At 40.8% G+C, this 22,344-nt stretch overlaps 1 protein-coding gene and 1 long non-coding RNA gene across 3 annotated transcripts in view; one reads left to right on the forward strand and one right to left on the reverse strand.

Moving 5' to 3' along the window:
• The window catches only part of RNF144B (ring finger protein 144B), a 153,783-nt gene that overhangs the window by 71,578 nt on the left and 59,861 nt on the right, over window positions 1-22,344 (forward strand). For both annotated transcript variants that reach the window (XM_077269952.1, XM_077269953.1), the window contains exons 3-4: window positions 11,519-11,623; window positions 18,445-18,505. In XM_077269952.1, the coding sequence (XP_077126067.1) occupies window positions 11,519-11,623; window positions 18,445-18,505 (166 nt within the window). The remainder of the gene's footprint in view (window positions 1-11,518; window positions 11,624-18,444; window positions 18,506-22,344) is intronic.
• LOC143782480 (uncharacterized) lies at window positions 5,155-11,611 on the reverse strand. The gene is made up of 3 exons (XR_013216959.1): window positions 11,484-11,611; window positions 7,426-7,575; window positions 5,155-5,267 (listed from the first exon to the last, which is right to left on the reverse strand). It is a non-coding gene; the product is annotated as an uncharacterized LOC143782480 (long non-coding RNA).

The raw sequence follows: 22,344 nt of genomic DNA on the forward strand, positions 1-22,344 counted from the left end.
AAAGCATTTGTGGGTTCCAGGTGCTCACCGCACATCTATTTAAATTTTTTAAGTGGTCTAGTTTAAAAAATGGGGTCACTTGTGGAGGGTTTCCACTGTTTAGACACATCAGGAGCTCTCCAGAAGCAACATGGCACTATCAGACCATTCAATCAAAGTCTGCTTTCTAAAACGTCACTCCTTCTTTTTTGAGCCCTGTCGTGCGCTCAAACAGTGTTTTTTGTCCACATATTGGGTATCTGCATATTCAAAAGAAATTGCACAACATATTTTGGGTCCATTTTCTTCTGTTACCCTAGTAAAAATTAAAAAAAAATTGGGGATAATATTTTAGTGGGAATTTTTTATTTATTTTCATGGCTCTACTTAAAAACATCTGTGAAGCACCTGGAGGTTCAAGGTGGTTTCCACTGTCTAGGCACATCCGGGGACGGGGCATCCGCTCATTTTTCAATGCAAAATTTACTGGAACAAGTCAAATGGCGCTCCTTACCTTCCAAGCCCTGCCGTGCGCCCAAATAGTACTTGGCAATGATTAAGGAACTTTTTCCGAAATGCTTGTAAATTTCTCCCCACCTCCCCTCTCCCTAGTGACATTACGTGTTTGTCTCTTCTCATCTATTTTTGAACTTGAATATATTAAAATTTTGGAATTTTTAAGAAGTTTTGGATGCTGGTACATCCCTGCTTTTTTTTCAAACAGTAGTTTTGCTCCACATATTGGATATCTGCTTACTCAGGAGAAATTGCACAACAAATTGTATGGTGCATTTTCTCCTGTTACCCTTGTGAAAATATAAAAAAAAAAAAATTGAGTTGAAAGTAAATGTTTTGTGACAAAGTTAAATGTTCAAAAGTTACTGGAAGCAGAAAATAGCAAAACAAATTTAAAAAAAAAACAAAAACTTTAACCATTTAAAATCTGCAAAATAAAACCTTTTTTAAAGTTTGGAATCACTGCAATTGTACTGATCTGGAGAAGGATGTTGCCAGGTTATTGAAAGTGGGAAAAAAATCCTTGCAAAATTGTTTTTTTTTTTTTTTGGTTCCCCCCCCCCCCTAACCATTCCTTGTATTTTCATACCCCGCTTCATTTCCATTCTCTTGTGCGATTTGTAAACATTGTGTATGTCAAGATCCTTAAAAACTGATGCATGAATGTAATGGCACATACTGAAAGAAGGTTAAGCTAGTCCATAATGAATCTGCCAAATGCAGACTACTCTAGATTCTCTTGTCCAAGGACAGTTATGCAAATCTCTCTGTGAAAAAACTCTGATCGGAGTTTGATAAGTGTGTGCTCAGTCTACTCTGATTCTCTCGGATGAGGAGAAGATAAAGAAAAAAAATCTTCTCCATCTTCTTGATTCTTAGTCTGCGGAAATCGAACCACACTCGGATGAGTGCAGTCCAATGTTTTCCACTCACACATTGGCTTGCATGGCTAAGTACGTTCCAAAGTCCGACGTGTACAACTCCATAGCATGGTATTGGTCAGAGTGCGACCTGAACTTTGGCTGGATCGCGCTCTGACCAAAAATACGGTCGTCTGTACGAGCAATAAGACTGTCATGTCGGACACTGTTCAGACCAGGTCGTTCGACAGACAGCGGTAATTCCGCTTTTGACCACTATGTGCTCATTGGCGTCGGCTAGATTTTATCTAGCTGGTCCAGGGTTAATTTACCTGATGCTCGGATTGGAAGCTGGGCCACGCCCACTGCCTTTAAATAGTTCTGAACATTGGGCGTCGCCGATTATAGCTTCTGTCTTGTGCGTTATCTCGGTCTGGAGTGGTGAGCTAGTAGTTGGAGTACCGTTGCTGGTGGTGTATTTCCCTTTGTCTTATTTACTCCTTCCTATATTTGTATTTATTTTGCCCTGCGCATTTATAGTGTATTCCTGAGTGCGGCGTGGTGTATATTTTCCGTTATCCTTGTCTGTGCTAACTGTGGGTATTGGTGTATTATCTTTTCACTGTGTGGTGGGCGGTGGTTTCAGCCTAGGGTTGAAACAGGAGACAGGGCGAAGGTGGAGGCCCAGACATGCACACCATCAGTGTAAACTCTAGGTAGAGGGTCAGTCAGGATTTCCCTAGTCTGAGGGAAATTGCAGGGGCCCGGGTTATTAGCTCTTGCTCACCTAGTCTCCCCGTGACAAAGACTGATACATTTCTTAAATTAATGGCATGTTTGAGAGGCCACTTTAATGAAATAATTGGCGTGTGTGTGTATATAATATGTACACTCACTCGCGTATGATTATTTACATCCCCAATTCCAAAAAAGATGCTGTGCAAAAATGTAAAAGATAAAGAAAACAAAAATATGATTCTCATATATAGATATATAGACATCTAAAGCACATGGCCACCAGTACTGTAGAATACACGGTAAGTGTTCATACACATACTATATATAATGTGGTACGCAAAGCCATCACCGCAGCTTGTATATAGCCTAATTTATGCAGAATATAAACTTTCTGCCATACATTTGACCTATGTATTCCTATGGGTACATAAAAGGGAACCTGTCACTCCCCCCCAGTCGTTTCAAACTAAAAGAGCCACCTTGTGCAGCAGTAATGCTGCATTCTGACAGGGTGGCTCTTTTAGTTCTGGGTGCTGTAACTAGAGAAATAATCAGTTTTTTAATTTGTCAGAAATCCCTGGTCTTCAGTCAAGGAGGCCGGCGTTTCCCCCCTGCTTTAGACGCCACACAGCTGTCACTCACATCTTCTTGGCGCCGGGCGCCGCCTCCTCCTCGCCGCTGTTTTGCTTGCGCTCTTTTCCCCTGTCTGGTGCAGGCACAGTGAGCGCTGCCCGTCTTTCCTCATATGCAGCCCAGCTGACTGCGCCTGCGCGGCCGCCCTGCCTGTGAATCCCAGCCCCGCAATGTGAATAAATCATAAGTCACTGCGGGGCTGGGAATCCCAAGCAGGGCGGCCGCACAGGCGCAGTCAGCTGGGCTGCATATGAGGAAAGACAGGCAGCGCTCACTGCGCCTGCCCAAGGCAGGGGAAAAGAGCGCAGGCGCCGGCTATTTTGAAAACAGCGCTGAGGAGGCGGCGCCAAGAAGATGTGAGTGACAGCTGTGTGGCGTCTAAAGCAGGGGGGAAACGCCGGCCTACTTGACTGAGGAGCAGGTATTTCAGACAACTTAAAAAACGGATTATTTGTCTAGTTACAGCACCCAGAACTAAAAGAGCCACCTTGTCAGAATGCAGCATTACTGCTGCACAAGGTGGCTCTTTTAGTTTGAAATGACACGGGGGGTGTGACAGGTTCCCTTTAATGCACCCATAGGAATACATAGATCATGTATGTATGGCAGGTTCCCTTTAAAGTGTACATTTGGATAATTATGCACTTGTTTGTTTTTTTTTTTCTATCCAAACATCTACAGACTAAGGCCGGCGTCACATTCAGCGTATGTAAATACGGTCCGTTTATTACGGCCGTAATACGCAGAAATGTTTCCAAAATAGTGATCCATATGTCATCCGTAGGCAGGGTGTGGCAGCGTATTTTGCACATGGCAACCTCCGTATGTAATCTGTATGGCATCCGTACTGTGATATTTTCTCGCAGGCTTGCAAAACCGACATATAATGGATTTATGGGCCCATATGTTCGTTAAAACATATTCAGTATGTGTATATATATATATATATATATATATATATATATATATATATATATATGTGTGTGTGTATATGTGTATATATGTATATATATATATGTATATATATATACACACACACACACACACACACACACACACACACACACACACACACACACACACACACACACACACACACACACACACACACCCCCAGGTGCATAATAGATGCCATTGAGTGGGGGGTACTAAGTAGTAGCCCCACACATGAAAAGCGATTCAAACTCCATAGATACTATAGGACTCAGGAGCAAAATAGAGGAGTGACTCGAATCATGATATATAGAAAAAAGTACAAATTTATTTAGACAAATATTTTTAAAAAAACATAAAATATGATAAGGTTTCAGGATATGCAGTATCTGGTAATGTGCACACAGCAGGCCAATAACAAAGTTTTAACAGTAGTTATACTGTATATCAAGATGTAATTATACATATAGCTTCAGCCCTTTAGGAGCAACATAAATAGTGCAGCGGATACATATAAAAGTAAGTGCATGTCATGCAGTAATATAGAACCCAGCCTTAATAACCACAGCACAATATTATATTATAGCAATTATATATAGAACGCTGATACGAATTAAATTTTTATGGTTGTGGCTATAATTTGTAAACAGCGGCAAGGGAGGCAAGTAAATTTAAATATATAGCTAGATATAGCCCAGGTGGGCTGTATTATGCTACAGGGCTCTATATAATAAATAGTGCATGTAAATTACTATATAGAGAGCGCTTGCAACACTATCTATATCGCCAGTGAAATATGCTTATAGTTATGGCTGTAATCTGCGAAGAGCGGCGAGGGTAGCAAATAAGATTCGGCACAAAGCCAGGTACTATGCCATGCTATAAAGTGCTACGAAACAGATATGAGAAAATAACACAAGGTGCGTACGAAGATAGTATCCGCAATGCTTACCGCTGTGTGCACAGACCCTCTCTAGATGGTGAGATGCCCGACGCGCGTTTCGTGTCCACGCTGGACACTTCTTCAGGGAGTATACTGAATCAGTATGGACAAGGACCTTAAGTAGTCATGGAGACGCAGCATGTGACACATCACAAGGTCTAAATAGGCCAATAGGAAAGCTGCATGAGCGGCGCGTGCGCAGTGCGTACCCCAGGTCCTGGCATGGTAAAAACCGGGCGTCACACGTCACAGCGCGTGCGCAGGGAAGAAAGGTCCCTGGGCATGCGCAGGAGGCTAGAAAGACGCCAGGAACCATGCCGGATCCGGGGACAACAGCGCACAGCCGCACGGAAATATATAATCAGGTGATGCACACAATACTGATATGTCTACAATAGTAAAGATCAAGCATATGTACTGTATACATTACTTTATAAGGACACAGTAAACAAGCGGCAATCACAATTTGCAGATATTAACAAGACATTTAGAGCAGTGTTGCATCCGAACCGCCAATAAAGCGCTGTGGTTGTCGTCCATTATTTATTATCACTTGAAATGATATGCCAAATATCTGGAATGTTTGCGCAGTCTCCATGATGTCATGATAGAAGGAAATTCCGAAGGCAATTCCGAAGGCAGAGCTTGACCATACATACTTATCGCTAAATAGAACAAAAATAAAAATAATTAAAAACAAACGAAGTACACCATCGGGAGGGACTAATTGAGCATGAGATGGGTCAATGAGTAGTCGATGTGGGACACATTTATAAAAATGAGGCAAAACTAAGACTCATTTAGACCCCTTGGGGTCATGGTGTCAAGTATTACAATCCATCTGGATTCTTTTTGGGCCAGTATCTTTTTATAATTCCCACCGCGGATCCCAAGATGGATGGCCTCAATCCCTCTCACTTTAAATGTAGTTGGGTCACAATTGTGATAAGTTTTAAAGTGACGAGGGATGGTTTTAAGTTCAGCATAATCAGCCACTGTCTTGGCCGCGCGAATGTCCTGCACATGCTCACGTACCCTAATACTCATTTTTCTTGAGGTGAGGCCAATGTATATCATGGAGCACCCGCATGTAGCGTAGTATATTACATTGGTGCTACTACAAGATATATGCTGTCGTATTTGAAATTGCCTCAAGCCGTCAGATGATTGAAAAGTAGAGCAGCGCAGGACATTTGCGCAGGCAAGACAGTGGCCGCATGAGAAGCACCCAGGGGTAGGTCCCTTTGAGTTAAATGGATTCACCACTTTTGGAATGTAGTGACTATTAACAAGTAGATCATTTAGATTTTTAGATCTTCTTGACGTCATGGAGGGAAAGCTGCCAATGAATGGACCCAGGGAGGGCACTCAATACAGCCCAATGTTTCGTTAGAATATTTCGCATATTATTCCACTCATGGTTAAATGTTGAAATAAAGCAAATTTTTTGGTTATCAGTCTTAATTCTATCTTCACGAGGGTATAATAAATCGCTGCTTGGGGTCTTTCTTGCCCTATCATAACCCTTCTTTATGCATCTATTACTATAGCTGCGGTTCTGAAAGCGGATTTTGAGATCTGCTGCCTGTCTTTCAAATCGATCATTAGTGGAGCAGATCCGCCTCATCCTGAGAAATTGACCGACCGGGACGGCACTAATGGTAGCAGGGTTATGTGAGGAACTAGCATGAATAAGTGAGTTGACTACTGTCGGTTTTCTGTAAACGTCAGCCTGTACAGATCTATCAGTATCGATCGTAAGCGAGGTGTCCAGAAAGTCGACAGTAGTATTATTAAACTTGTAGGTCAGTTTAATATTCTGTGAATTGCTATTCAAAACAGACATGAATTCCCTGAGCTCCTGCGCTGTCCCGTTCCACAAAAATAAAACCTAATCTATGAAACGAAGCCAGCACAGCACATGGGTGGCGGCCTGCGCGCCTCCGTCGCCAAATAAAGATCTCTCCCAGGCTCCCAAGAAGAGATTAGCATACGAAGGCGCACAGGCCGCGCCACGCTTCTGTAAATAAAAATAATCTTTGAAAACAAAAAAGTTGTGGGTAAGGACAAAGCGCAGGAACTCGAGGATAAATTTTGCCGTCCAGGTCGGAAGTCACCAGGAAGAGGCGGACCGCATCCAGACTGTCATTATGATTGATGCAAGTATACAAGGATTCGATATCTGCAGTGACCAGCAGCGTTTTTGCGTCCACAAGGATGCCGTCAGCCCGCGCCAGGACGTCCGTCGTGTCGCGAATAAATGATGGAAAAAGTTCTATGAGTGGTTTAAGGTAGAAATCTATAAATTTACAGATTGGGTCACAAAGACCTTCAATCCCCGACACGATAGGACGTCCCCGGGGGGCTTAAGGGCATCCTTGTGAACTTTCGGAAGATAGAAGGTAGGTGTCTTAGGAGATCTAACCATTAAAACCTCAAAAACTTCCTTTGTAATTAAATTCCTTTCTAAAACTGGGACCAAAATACGCTGAAGTTCGAGAGAAAAGGAGGTAGTGGGATTATATGATAATTTACTATATGTCTGGGAGTCTCTCAATTGACGGAAGGCTTCCTTTTCATATAAGATGGTCGGCCATATCACGATGTTCCCTCCCTTGTCAGCCCTTTTAAAGATAACATCAGGGAGTGCTTGTAGTTAAGCAATAGCTCGGCGTTGTGCCGAGGTAAGGTTATCAAACCTTCGTCTAGAAGATAGTTTTTTAAAATCATCACTGACTAGTTTGGTAAATATTTCTATTGCTGGACTAAGAGACAAGGGAGGGAACCTCGTCGACCTAGGACGAATCGTGGGTGGAAACCTACCTCGGTCAGGAAGAGCCTGTTCGTCAAGGAGAGCTTCCAGATTATGAAGTACCTCCCTTTCAATCTCGTTCAGTGGTTCCGTTGTTTGGTTCTTGTTATGCAGTTTTTTCAATAGCTGCTTGCGGGAGAATAAATTAAGGTCTTTTAACGCTGAAAAGTAATCAAAAGAGTTAGTGGGGGGAAAAGGTAAGACCTTTCTCCAATGCTTGGAGCTGTATTCTAGTAAGGACATGAGTGGATAAATTAAGTACCTGAAGTCCACCCCGGGCACCACCAGAGGCAGATTTCCCTCCAACGTCTTTGTTTTTAGTTTTAACGGATTGTCTAGTAGTCACTCGCTTCTCAAATTGATCCGAGGAGGATTGCCCACCAGGTACTGATGTCTGCGATTGAGCGTCAGATACGATCTGTTAGACTTCATTGAGGTAGATCTTGATCTAGATCGGGACTGATGGCGCAAACGCTCATTTGGATTGCGCCACTTGTACACCCTGCCTGACGATTTGTCTTGAATGTCTCTTTGAAATTTTTTATTTTTTGTGGTCTGTTTTTTTATTTTTCCTTTGTTACAGAACGAGGGTCTTCAGGTGGATTACCAGTATAATAAAATATTACAACAACCTGTGTCTTTATTTCATTAAAGGACTTTGTAATAGTGTGTGTGTGTGTGTGTGTGTGTGTGTGTGTTTTCTTAACCATTTCGTACTATTGGATTAATAATGGATAGGTGTCATAATTGACGCCTCTGCATTATTAATCTGGCTTAATGTCACCTTACAATAGCATAGCAAGGTGACATTAACCCTTCATTACCCCATATCCCACCTCTACAGGGGAATGGGAAGAGAGAGGCCAAGTGCCAGAATAGGCGCATCTTCCAGATGTGCCTTTTCTGGGGTGGCTGGGGGCAGATGTTTTTAGCCAGGGGGGGCCAATAACCATGGACCCTCTCTAGGCTATTAATATCTGCCCTCAGTCACTGGCTTTACCACTCTGGCGGAGAAAATTGCGCGGGAGCCCACGCCAATTTTTTCCGCCATTTAACCCTTTATTTTACAAGCTACAGCGCCCAAATTTTGCACATACACACAACTAACAGTAGTGTGGAATATGCAAAAAAAGGGATATGAGATGGTTTACTGTATGTAAACCATGTCTCATATCCTGTCGGGTTTGTGAAGGAGAAATGAAAAGCCGGCAATTGAATTACCGGCTTTTCTATAGAACACCGCTGCGTATTTCTTGCAAGTCACACTGCTGGTCCGTGTGTAATCCGTATTTTTCTCGCCCCCATAGACTTTTATTGGCGATTTTTTTTTTTTTTTTTTTTTTTACGGTGACAAACGCAGCATGCTGCGATTTTCTACGGCCGTAGAAGACCATATAATACGGATCCGTAAAATACGGCTGATAGGAGCTGGGCCATAGAGAATCATTGGGCCGTGTGTTATGCGTATTTTACGGACGTATTTTCTGCGCTCATACGTCCGGAAAAACTCGCTAGTGTGACGCCGGCCTAACACGTGACATACAGTATAACGACAGAGCCTAAAATAGTCATGATCGACTTGTTTAATGTCCAATATATGAATAAGGAGAGGATGCACAGCTGTGTAAAATTACAAGTATTGGCAGTAATTTAAAAAATACAAAAATAAACAGTAGCTGTGTGCACACTTATTTGGAGATGGTAAATGTTTATTATACATATAGCATGAATAAAATACTCTACAACCAGAAAAAAAAACTAGAGAGAAAAATGTATCCAGCGTGGCATAAGATAATTCGAAGTATGCTCATATGTAAGAATTATATTTATACACTTGTAAGTTAAGGTACCGTCACGCTCAGCAACTTTGCAAAGATAACGACAACAATCCGTGATGTTGCAGCGTCCTGGATAGCGATCTCGTTGTGTTTGACATGCAGCAGCGATCTGGATCCCGCTGTGCTATCGCTGGTCGGAGCTAGAAGTCCAGAACTTTATTTTGTCGCCAGGTCGGCGTGTATCGTCATGTTTGACATCAAAAGCAACGACTCCGGCTGTTTTTGACATGGAGCTATCAACCAGCGGGAACGAGAAGGGAGTCGCCGTTACGTCACTGGATCACTCCTGCATCGTTCTGGAGTTGCTGTATTTGACGTCTCTACAGCGACCTAAACAGCGACGCTCCAGCGATCTAGTTTCGGTCGGCTCGTTGTCTATATCGCTGCAGCGTCGCTGAGTGTGACGGTACCTTTAGTTTCAGATAATCAAATTATTATTGCTAAACCCATAATGTGATGTCCAAAACCTCTGGGAGAGAATAAAAAAATGAACATTAAGTGGCAAGAGTATAGTGTAGATATTGCACGTATCCCTGCTACTAGCAGCTTCATCAAGGGAAAATACATTGCAAAGTGAATTATCCACACTGAGCATCATCATGAGATACCTTTTGACTATTCTACCGTAAAGCCACTGTTTACCCTATACGATACAATTGTATACAGATTCTCTATATTTACAGCTATAGAAAACCATTGTAATATTTGTTTACATATTTTTTTTTTTTTATTGCTTTCTTGATAAAAGTTCTTGTGCTGTAATTATGGATTCTTTAAATAGATATTTGAAATCCTTCATGGACCCAAAAGTTAAAATTAACTTTTGAACGAGCTTATTCACATGTTGCATTTTTTTTTTCCAATGGTAAAAACTGCTGTTGTGCAAATTGACCTGTTGAAGGTAATTCCTTTCAGGTCTGGCTTCAGAATCAATAAAGCACCACTCCAGAGGTGTGGTTTATTTTTTATATTTTTTTATCCAGCGCTGGAGTGGCGTTTTAAATGTAAGCCCCATTCTCCCGGTCACATACTCTCCCTCCGGAATCTTCACCACTTTTCGACTCTGCTCCAGTCCCTCGGCGCCATCTTGTTTTCACAGCTTTTGACTGGCTGTAAGTCAGAAGCTACGTCATAAGCTCTCAATGCAAGAGCGAGAATGAGGCTCTCATAGACTTATATTGAAAAGTAACCCCCACGTAGCTCTCTGAAACACTGGAGGTGCAGATGAGTATGAGACATGGGAATTATATTTAAAGCATCACTCCAGCTGTGGAATTAAAAACAAACAAAAAACTGGAGCGGTGTGTTATTAGATCAGCTATTATTGCTGGAAAAAGCTGCAACCTGCATAATGGTAGCTATTTAGATATATTGTCTATAATTTAAAGGGTTACTCAAAATAATCATTCCCTGTGTATAAGATTGGTGATAATTTACTTATGTCTGGGAGTCGGGATCGCTGGGAGCCCAGTAGTCTGAGAATCTGGCTCTGGAAAGCCCATCTTGAATACAGCAGAGGTGTGCAGGGTTGACTTACAAAAAAAATCAGAGTGCAGCAGCTTTCTCTAGCATTCCAATAGATACTGAATAGCGCAGACGTTGAACGTGTACACTAGATCCAGAGTCCCATTAGGAATTGCTGGGTGCCCCAACTGTCAGACCCCAGCCATCAGAAAGTTATACCCCCATCTACAAAATGGCTTTCATTTGAAAGGGAATCGGTCACCAGGTTTTTGCTATGTAATCTAAGAGCATCATCACAATGACTGATTCCGGTGATGTGGGCCTTACTCTGCTGCTTGTTGTAGTTTTGATTAAAATCAGTTTTCTCTGCTGCAGATCTAGCAGTTCTCTAATGCTGAGCACAGTATAACCCCGCCAAAACCACGGACTCCCATCTATCTGACAATATACAGAGTACACAAAAAGATGCCAATCCGAGAAGGACTAGATGGCATGTGTCAACTAGTCCTCTAGTGATATCCTGCTGACTGTAAAAATACTAATTTTATTGAAACTACAACAAGAAGCCCAGTAAGGGGCGCCTCACTGGAATTGTAGTCTTTGCCACTACATCATGCTGCTCTCATATTACATAGCATAAACCTGCTGATAAATTCCCTTTTAATTATGTTTTAAGAGTTTTGAAGCAGATTAGACAATCAAGATTAGAATATTTTTGCACACGAATTTGTGAGCATGGTAATGGTAAGTAATCAAAATGTACCTACACTTATATTGATCAAGTGCTTTTTGCCTCCTCTAGTGCCTCAGACAATATGTACAGTTGGCAATTCGTGAAGGATTCGGTTCTCCTATCACATGCCCAGACATGGTGTGTTCAAACCGGGGTCTCCTTCAGGAAGCTGAGGTATGGACATCTAAACTGCTTCCCTTTTTCTTTTTCTTTTTTTTTTTCTTTTTATTACAGAAGTCTCCATTATTTCTAACCTGTTGAGGTGTTTTCCTTAACAGTAATGTATACCTGCCATCAATATCTCATTGCTCTGAATGTCACAATGGACTTTTTGTTCCTCTTTATGCCTTGCAGTAATGTTTACCTTTAGATATGTTATAGCCACTGAAAAATCTCCTAATCTTCTATGAACTTGTAACCTACAAGTGACTGCTGTGCCTTATGACTGTGGTGTCCTGTATGTTCAGGATGGCGTGACTCGCTTCTTCCTTGTTGGCATGCTTCTGCACAATCATATGCCAACAAAACTATGTGTTTTTGTTGTGGCAATAAGAATGGGACGTGAGATTCGGACATTAGTAAATACGTATTTTTATGATCTTTTAAAATCTGAATAACAGCCAGTTTTCTGTGCCACTAACTTGTTTGCCACTCAGATCCTCAATCTATATTTCTACATATCGTATTCTGTGTATATTTGTACCTTTAAAATATATATGTGGGGGGAAAGAAAGTGGTTATGACCATAGCACACATCTAGATGGTTTGATTGATGTTATCTTTTTATTGTTGAAATTTATTTTATCTCCATGTTTTCCACCTTGTGCCAGCATTCTTGCTTATATTCCATGAAATGCTATTTATTTTGTACATTGTTTTATACAAACTTATTACATTTTAAATTAAATTATTAAATACACTGGTAAGGCTCTGGTCACATTAGTCACCAGTCTATCAGGGTTACCATAACTGCAGACTACGTTTCAGAGAAGCATGCAGTGATGCTCATGCCATCAAAATTACAGGTGGCGTGACTGAGCTCATTAATGGTCAAGGATCTGTTTACATCATGGATTCAGGTGTGAACAAACCTAAAATATAAAATATCCTATTGATGGAAACAATGCAACATTAAACCTTTTCTTTCATCTTCCCATTGTGATTATTGAAACAGACTCTTAATTAGAATTTTATAAACTAGTCCAATCTTGTCATAGCCCAGCGCATCCACCTATGATTGTCATATGCACATTGCAAGAACATCTGTTTTTTGATTAACCTTTTAAGGCCCTGTCATTTTTTGCTTTGGTACTTTCCTCCCTGCCTCTTCTTGTTCAACGAGCCATACCTTTTTTTTTTCTCTCAACATAGCCATGAGGGTTTGTCTTTTGGCTATTTTCCATTTTTGTTCTTTTTTTTTTTTTTTTTCTTCCCCTTGTTCCAAGAGCCATAATTTTATTTTTCTGTCGACAAACCTGTATAAGGCCTGATTTGCAGGGTGAGTTGTACATTTGAATGACACCATACATTTTATTATGTAAAGTACTGGAAAGCGGGAGAAAAAAATTCCAAGTCCTGCAAAGTAGACAAAGCGCAATTCCATTGTTTTTTTTTTAATTTTTTTTTTGAGAGTTTACGTACAGTGTTCATTATATGTTAAAAACGACCTGGAAATATAATTCACAAGGTACATACAGTTACGGCAATAGCAACATTGCTTAACTTTTTTGTTTAGTTTTAAGTGGTGTAAATTTTTTTCTGAGCAGCAACATTTTCAATTTTAAATATATCTAACATTTTCTCCAATAACACTCTATGGCAGCACCAAAGGAGGAGGATGTCACCCCACCCTTATAGGGGCAGGAAACAAATATGTCAAATAGCCCCTCCCACATCGTCTTGCCATTGTTTTTCCTGTCCCTATAGGGGTGAAAAGATTATACCTGTGGTGCTCTGTGGCCAGCGGCAGAGACTGCCATTTATCCGAATAAGCTGGGCAATGGAGAACTGCTGTGCCTTTCCTCTACATGCTGCTCCTGTCTCCTCAAACTCAGAACTTCCCATCCTTTCTGCATCCTTGGGTAAAGTTGGTTTCAGGCTAGGTCCTCCCCGAGCTCCCCAGCTTCACTCCTGTCTTTTTCCCTGTGTGGCGGGCAGCCGGAGGTTACATCAGACGCTGACAGTGTCTCTTCTGGTTGAGTTTAACTCTGGAACACATATTTAAAGCGCGCTTGATTGCCGGAAGAGATGTCAGACGCTGGGAGCTCCCTTGCAGCGTCACGTCCGGTTGCGTTCCACGCTGGAACGCATGTTTCAGTGTGGTGGCCGGATACAGAAGCGTATTTGGTGACAGGATAACAGCCAGTCACTACAAGAGCTCCCATCCATTGTTTTCACAATTGGACTAGGGGGAGGTGTCTCGTCTAATGGGATGAAGGCGCTGGGTCCGGTCACTTCTATATAAGTGCCCCGCACAGAAGACACCGAAAGGTATGACCGATCCTTTTTGATATCATGGAGGGGTTTTGTTATTTCTGTTGTGCATCTGCAGAGCCTGGCGCTAATCCAGTCCCAGTACGTTTTTGTGTTTACTTAACTTTGTCTAATATTAAATGTTTCAGATCGCCAAACCAATTTAAAGTGTGACAAACATGCAAAAGAATAGGAAATCCGGAAGGGGACAAACACTTTTTACACAAATCTTAGCCTTATTTCTCCTTCTCCCCTCTTTCAGCGGGACCAGGATCCTGCACCAAAGAGTAAAACTAAAGTGACAAGCTGTAAAGGTGTAATATGTGCTAAGAAGCTTTCATCCTCCCATAGAAAACCACTATGCCAAGGATGCACAAAGATTATTAAGGAGGAACAGCCTTCCTTCAGGGAAGAAATCAAGGGGGTCTTCTAATCTAGATTCATGATTTTTGTGTGTGGGGGAAAAAGTATAAGGATTATTGGGGTAGCGTTTCTTACACTATATTTGACTATGCTTAAAGTATGCTTACTAATTTCATAATATCATGAGTATAAATAAGCACTGTAAACATGCAGTAAAGTGGGAAGAAAAACAAACAAGATTTTGACTTAGTTCTAGTACAGGGCATAGACACACACATACTGAAAATATGTGCACAAGCCCGACTCAACTGACAAATTGTTTCTGGAGATATTGTGCCCGTGGATTTGGGAAAAAAATGGTTCAGATAAAAACTACAGGCTGAGCCGAAAAACATAAGTATGCATGTGTCCTCAGTAGGGCAAAGCATAGTGCCTTGGTGCGAGCTACGACTTCTGTTCGCCTGGCAATGTTCATGACGCAAGGAGCCATCTATTTCAAGGAAGAACAGCGACCAGCAGCCGGGGAGAGGTATGGAGAGGCTCGAAACAATGCCCATCGGACTTGACTGTCCCAATTTACATACAGTGTGGGAGAATTTAAAAATGGGCATAAAGAGGGAGTTAAAGTGGGTGGAGGGGTTGTCTATAAGCATTTAAGGAATAGGGTCATAGTTTTAGTTGATGGTTTACACCTTGTGGTGAACCCTCAGTATTTACTCTTATGAAGTCGTCTCTTTATGATAGACTTGGATACTGAAACACCTATTTCCTGGAGAATGTTCTTCACTTGGGTGGATGTTGTGAAGGAGTTTTTCTTCTGCCACCATCCATCACTATTGTTTTCCGTGGACGTCCAGGCCTCTTTGAGTTGCCAAGCTCACCAGTGTGCTCTATTTTTGCAGAATGTACCAAACTTGATTTGGCCACTCCTAACATTTCTGCCATCTCTCTGATGGATTTCTTCTATTTTTTTCAGCCCGGTGATGGTCTGTTTCTCCTTTGACTGCAAGTTATGGGTTCAGAGCAATGGCTTGCAAATGCCACACCTGGAATTGGCTCCAGATTTTTTTCCTGCTTAAATGTACTAACAAGGGAATAGCCCACGCAGCCCATTAACCCCTTCACCTCCGATCCTGTTTTCACGTTCATGACCAGGCCAAATTTTACAGTTCTGACCAGTGGCACTTTGTGGTATTAACTCTGGAATGCTTTAACAGATCCCACTGATTCTGTAAATGTTTTTTTCATGACATATTGTACGTTATGATAGTGATGGCATTTCTTCAATATGACATGCGTTTATTTTTGAAAAAAAGAAAATTGGGCAAATTTAGAAAATTTAGCAATTTTCAAACTTTCAGTTTTTCTGCCCTTACGTCAGTTATGCCACAGAAAATAGTTCATAAATAACATTTCCCACATGTCAACTTTACATCAGCACAAATTTTGAAACCTATAACTTCCTAACAAAAAAAGGGTTAAAAGTTGACCAGAGATTTATCATTTTTTCAACAACATTTACAAAACCTGTTTTTTAGTGACCACATGACATTTGAAGTGGCTTTGAGGGGCTTATATGACAAAATAATCAAGAGACACCTTTCTAAAAACTGAACCCCCTCAAGGTGCTCCAAACCCCACAGTCTGATGTTCCCACAGAAGCCCCTCTCCACACGTTCCCCCTCCAACATCTGCACACACACACTTTGCCTGTGTCCTGCTCCTCTTCCCTCTTCTCTGCTGTTTAGTCATATGATCTAAAGGTCCTGGAATGGCATTCAGCCTTTACATTGGCTGAATGGTGGTAGAAGGGGTCTGAGGACAGTGTTGCAGCTAAAAGCCGATTTCCTGGGACAGCTCCCCAAATTCAGGTCAATCCCTCTGCATCTGGGACAAGGTATATTCACTTATATGGCTGGCATCCGATCACTAAATTTTATTATGCTTTGCGCGATGTCATGATGTGATGTGTTGTGTTGTTGTGAAGTTTCAAGACTTTGTAAGGTCCAGAGATGACCAGGGTACTGGGCCTAGGATCAAAAGTGAAGACTGGCTGGGTAGCACAAATCTTTATGATAAATTCTAAACAATAGTGAGTGCTGCAGGTAATCCTTGGCTAAATACACATCTATGGATATGCTTTAGAAATAATTTTCATTAGTTGGACTAGGAATGACCAGTAATTTGTATCAACTAATATGATATAATTCAAATATTCCAATATTACCAGATTCTCATCTTAAAGTGAAAGTACTGCGTTTGTAGATCATTAATAAATCAATGCAATGTAGCATAACATGCTGTTATAACCAAGTTTTGATTGCATTTGAAACCTATTTAATCTGTTATAGGAGTTTAAAGAAGGCATTGTTGGCTGACATCTTGCTTTCACAGTAGCAGCAGACACAATCAGTGTCATAATACAGCACCCCATGGTCATAGGAGATAAGACAGCTGCTGACCCTATCTATTGTAATAGAACTGTCACTGCTGTGAACTGGGCACGCCTCTGTGGGCTGCACAATTCACAGTGGTGGGAGTTTTCTGCTGCCATTTTCATGGAGCCCTCTGCTGTTTATTTGCCTCCTGTCATTAGGTTCTGCTAAGAGAAGCATTACTTCTTCCAGCAGAACAGATCCTAGATTGACATGAGTTAAATGCAGGAGAAAAGCCAGAGACTGAAAGGCAGAGTATTAAGAGACTGCAAAGACCTCAAGGAGGAACAGTGTACCTTTAGCATTAGCAGAGGGGAAGCTGTCAGCTGCTTGGCAGGAGCTGTGATCAATCCCTTGGATAAGATGGGAAAAAGCTGCAGGTCTGTAGTGAATGGCCAGACATCGTGGAGTGGGGTGAGGGAATCATGTAATCTGGGTGAGAGACTGATGGGAGAGAGAGAGAGTAACTGCTGGTGATGGCAGATTACAGGGCACTGACCCACAAAATGGCGCTGCCCTGTGATGCTACTCTTCATTCTGCCCCAGGGACACTATAACACCCAAAAGGGGAGGGAAATAGTGATGTCAGCAGTTACAGCCCCAATTTTCCAGCTAACTAAAGCTGGTAAGTCTTACTATAGCTGCTTGAAGTCTAATACGGAAAATGCTCCCCCTAGTGGTAATTATATGCTGTATATCTCTTAAAAAAAAAAAAAAAGAAAGAAAAAAAAAAATTAGATATATATATAGAGAGAGAGAAATGCTTGCAAACAGTGCAAATTGCATTAATACATTTTAATTACTATTTTAAGCTTAATTTCACAAGAAGGCAAACTACAAGAAAACTGGTGGCACCTTCCCTTTAAGTTGAGGATTTTTTTTTTTTTTTCAAGAGCGCTACAAATCACATTTGAAATTACCTTAAAACCAAATATTTTTTATTGTGCAAAAGATATACAACAATATCCATTCAAATAACAAGGTACATCAGTGTTTTTAATTTTAAAAGAAACAAACCCACCCACCCCCCTCCCCCCTTAACTACCAACTCCAACCATACAGTACTTTTGGAAAGAAAAGATTGAACAATACATATATATTTATTGTTAGCATCACTTTACCACCACCCTTCAGTTATTCCCATCCAGCCATGGCTGCCACAGCTTTTGAAAAAATCCCATCCTATTCCTCTTATTATATATGCTTCTCTCGAGCTGGACAATATGATTCGCTTGTGCGATAAACTCCCGTCTAGTAGGAGGTTCCTCCCTAATCCAATACCTTGCGATCACCTTTCTCGCAATGAACAATAGTCTAGCAATTGCCATTTTGGCAGTTTCGTCTGTCAGGATTTCCTCCACATACCCAAGTACACACACCACCGGATCCCTAGGAATCGTATACCCATACATCACCCCTATCTGGTTCAGCACGACAACCCAGTATGCGAACAATCTAGGACACAGCCACATCATGTGCAGTATACCAGCCTGAGACTGGGAACATTTGAAATTACCTTGTAGAAGAGCTTCTGCTGGCTATAATCCACAGAACGTTTTTGATGTTCTCTTGCCATTTGTACTTTGTGTTGTGAATCTCTTGACGGGAAATATATTATCAATCATCTTTACAATGTAAGCCTGCCAAACTGTTTCCATGAAACTGTTGACACTTATTACTGCATTTATGAGACTAATACTGGAATTTTTTTCTATTTATTCCTAGATTGCTTCCTTAGTATCCAGTGAACAGCTACATTTGTATCAGCGGTTAAAACTTGAACGAGGTATGTTCTTCTCAATGTCTTAAGAGCCTTCTGCTGGATAACACTTTTTTATTCACTTCAATGCTACGTATAAAATAAAAATCAATCTATACTTCACTGCTCTTGCGATGTTCCTGCTGATAAACTTGGCAGTCCACGTGACCGCTTCAGCCAATCGTTGGCTGCAGGCCTTAAGTATTCCATCAGAGTGGATGTCATAGTATCTTTAAATGAGAATCTGTCAATATGCTTAACCCCTCCCAAACTGCATATGTGAACATGCAGATCTTTGAAATGTAAATCCATACACTTTTATCTCTTGCGGCCTTCCCCAGAAATCAGGGTTTTCATTCATATGCAAATAAATGAAAATCAAATAAGAATCCAAGAACGAACGGCACTAGGTGGTTTTGCAACGGCTCATGCGATGGTAAAACATAGGATTCTAATTAGGACTTTTGTAGCACGTGAATAATCAGCAGTGCATTGGAGGTGCTCAGCGAAAGTTCATAGCATGGTTTAGAAAAAATAAAGAGAGACGGTGGCACTCACCCAGTTTCTGCTATGATTCAATGTCCTTTATTCATCCTTGTGGCAACAAGGACATAATGTGGAGAGGCGGCTGGTATACGGAGGGGTGCACCCCTCCGTATACCAGCCGCCTCTCCACGTTATGTCCTTGTTGCCACAAGGATGAATAAAGGACATTGAATCATAGCAGAAACTGGGTGAGTGCCACGTCTCTCTTTATTTTTTTTCTAAACCATGAAATAAATGAAAATGTCTCAAATTTGTTTCTCTGCCCACCACCAACTTCTATAACTTGATTGGCTCACAGTCTGACTTATTTTCTGGAGCCTGAAGTCACACAAATTGAGCCCTATCAATCTAAAGATGCTGATGTGGGTGGGGAACCCAGCTCTGGAGGCAGAGGCTCAGGAAGTGCTCTGTAGCTTCCAGAGCACTTAATGCCTCATTAGTATATATATGAAAAATTCTAATTTCTTTGATATGATGCAACAGATAAAGGATATAAATACATAATTGGATTTAGATTACCAAGCTGCAAGCCCATATATAGTGACATGTAAAGTTTGGGCACCCCCAAAACAATTACTGTTTTTGTCAACAGTTTAGCAAGTTGAAGATGAAATTATATCTAATTGCCTGAAGTTAAAGATGACACATTCCCTTTCTCTTTTGCCCAAAATACAGAGTGATGTATTTAATCTTTTTACATTTAAAAAATTACAAAACGGAAAATGGGCCGATGCAAAAGTTTGGGCACCCTACATGGTTAGTACCTAGTAGCACCCCCTTTTGAAAGTATCACGACTTGTAAACTTTTTTTTTTTTTGGTAGCTAGCCAAGAGTCTTTCAAGTCTTGTTTGATGAATTTTCATCCATTTGTCTTTGGAAAATTCTTCCAATTCTGTGAGATTCCTGATCATTGTGGCCAAAGAGTTCTGTTTTAACCTCATCGGTCCACAGCACTTGTTTTCAAGATGCATCAGGCTTGTTTAGATGTTCTTTCGCATTTGTCTGATGCTGAATTTCATGAGGAGGACACAGGAGAGGTTTTCTTCTTATGACTCTTCCATGAAGGCCATATTTGTGCAGGTGGCTGAACAGTAGAACACCACTTCAGAGTCTTTCTGAAGTTCTTTTGCAGTCAAGAGGGGGTTCTGATTTGCCTCTAGCAATTCTACAACCAGCTCTCACTGAAATTTTGCTTGGTCATCCAAACCTTATCTGGACCTCCACTGTTCTAGTTATCTGCCATTTCTTAATTACATTTGGAACTGAGGAAGGGGCAAATTGAAAATGCTTTCCTATCTTCTTATAGCCTTCTCCTGTTATCTGTTTTGTGGGCCTCCACCATTTTCATTTTCAGAGTGTTAGCCAACCCATGGTTGCTGTGTTTTTTTTTTTTTTTCTTTTCTTTTTTGCTCAAGGTCAGAGGAGACTGGGTTTTTATAACGCTGGGAAATTTGCATTACTTCGCCTTTCCTAATGGTGATGGTGAACAAGCCACACCCCTAATGGGCTAATTTAAGGTCTGAAACCTTGATCTAAGATACAAAGAAAATGTCATCTTTAAATTTAGGCCTTTTAGAATTCATCACATTTTCAACATATTTAACTGTAAACACCGTTAACATGCACAAACTTTTACATGCCACTGTATGTGATTTGGGAGGGTTGATCTTATAGATTTCCTTCAATTCTATACTGCATTGTACTGTTACATAAGATGAGGCATGTATACAATGAAAAGACAAAATGGTCACCTGTTGTGTAGGTAAAGCAAAATCATGTTCAGACATAATTTTAATGATTAAAATATAATCTCTGATAGCACTTAGCTATTCTATGCTTAATGACCACGATAAAGGACCGTCCAAGAACACAAAATTGGATGTAAACCTAAATGAATCTTGTTCAAATCATGAAATTCCAGAATATATTTAGCCCATAAAACACTTTTTTTTTGTTTTATATAGTTTATTAAAACCAAGCATTAATCAAAAGCCACTTTGATGAACAAACATTAAAGCAGAGGCTGTCCTAGGCAGAGACCTTTAAACACTTATACACATTGTTGGTAGCAATTCATAGATTAGAATTAGACCATGGCACTCTAACCACCAATATGCCTATTACCTTTTTAATCTTTCAATAAATTCATTTGACTTGTAAATGCGTGGTGGGTACATATAGGAGAAAATTGATTTGCATAAATCAGACCACTTTGTGTTTGTGTGTGTGTGTGCGGTCTCCACCACCCCGATGCACTTTTCGATGTAATCTTAATCAGGAGACTATTCTATGCTTAGTGTTCAAGGTAAAGTCCAAGAACACAGAATTGGATGTAAACATAAATTAATCTTGGCAGCATTCTCCTATGTGGTATTTATGTCACTTATTTCTGTGGACAACAGGTATATTCTACACACAGCGAAAAATGACAATATTGTTTGTTTGTTTTACTTTTACACCAAGAATTAAAACGTGCAACCATTTCAGGATGTATGTGGTCAGGTGACTGAACTGGTATGTCAGCGGATGTGCAACTGGTGACGACCCATTGCAATCGCCTGACCTCTACAGTAGAATACAGGCCATGATCACTGCTTGTGCACCTTTCCTAACACTGCCAGTCGTCTGTGCAGTGTATCAGTGCTGTGAGCGAAGAATGAAGCCGTTGCGACACGCCTGAAAGCCGATGGCTCCCGGGAGGAATATAGTTCATTTTCTTCCAAGAGACATGCTTTCAGTAAGGTGGCTGGGCACCTTTCTAATGCTATTTACCACCAGATTACCCTATATCTGTAGATAAATGATGGTACCAAAAGTTAAAGGTTCTCTTTAAATACTGTAAAAAATTTTTTTGTAAGTATGAATACTTGTCAGTGGTGCTTAACACCTGACGGGTGTTATATTATTACAAGTATAAAGTGATTTTCCTATGCATTATGGCACAGCTAGAGGAGTAAGCTTCTAGCTTTCCTGATTTATCTTTCACTAGGATCACCAGTGCAGAGTGATACAAGGGGGGTAAATTCTGTAACTTAAGTTGTCCTACGCTTTGTTTTCCTTCTGTATGGCTGCTGCTTTCTCTGTGTATGTACTCCATTTGCAAGAAGCAACATCCCTCTTGTGGTCTGCATAATACACTGGAAAATATTATTACATGACTGATAAAAGAACTATATTCTGTACAAAGTAGACTCCAAATGCCTGGCTAAGAGTGAGCACACTTTCTACCTCTTATTTCTAATCTACTAATTATAAGAATTCACTGACCAGTTATTTTCTATTACATAGGATTCTAATTTGGGCAGATTAACAATAAAAAT

This window comes from Ranitomeya variabilis, chromosome 6 (assembly GCF_051348905.1).
Source record: "Ranitomeya variabilis isolate aRanVar5 chromosome 6, aRanVar5.hap1, whole genome shotgun sequence".
Lineage (NCBI taxonomy): Eukaryota > Metazoa > Chordata > Amphibia > Anura > Dendrobatidae > Ranitomeya > Ranitomeya variabilis.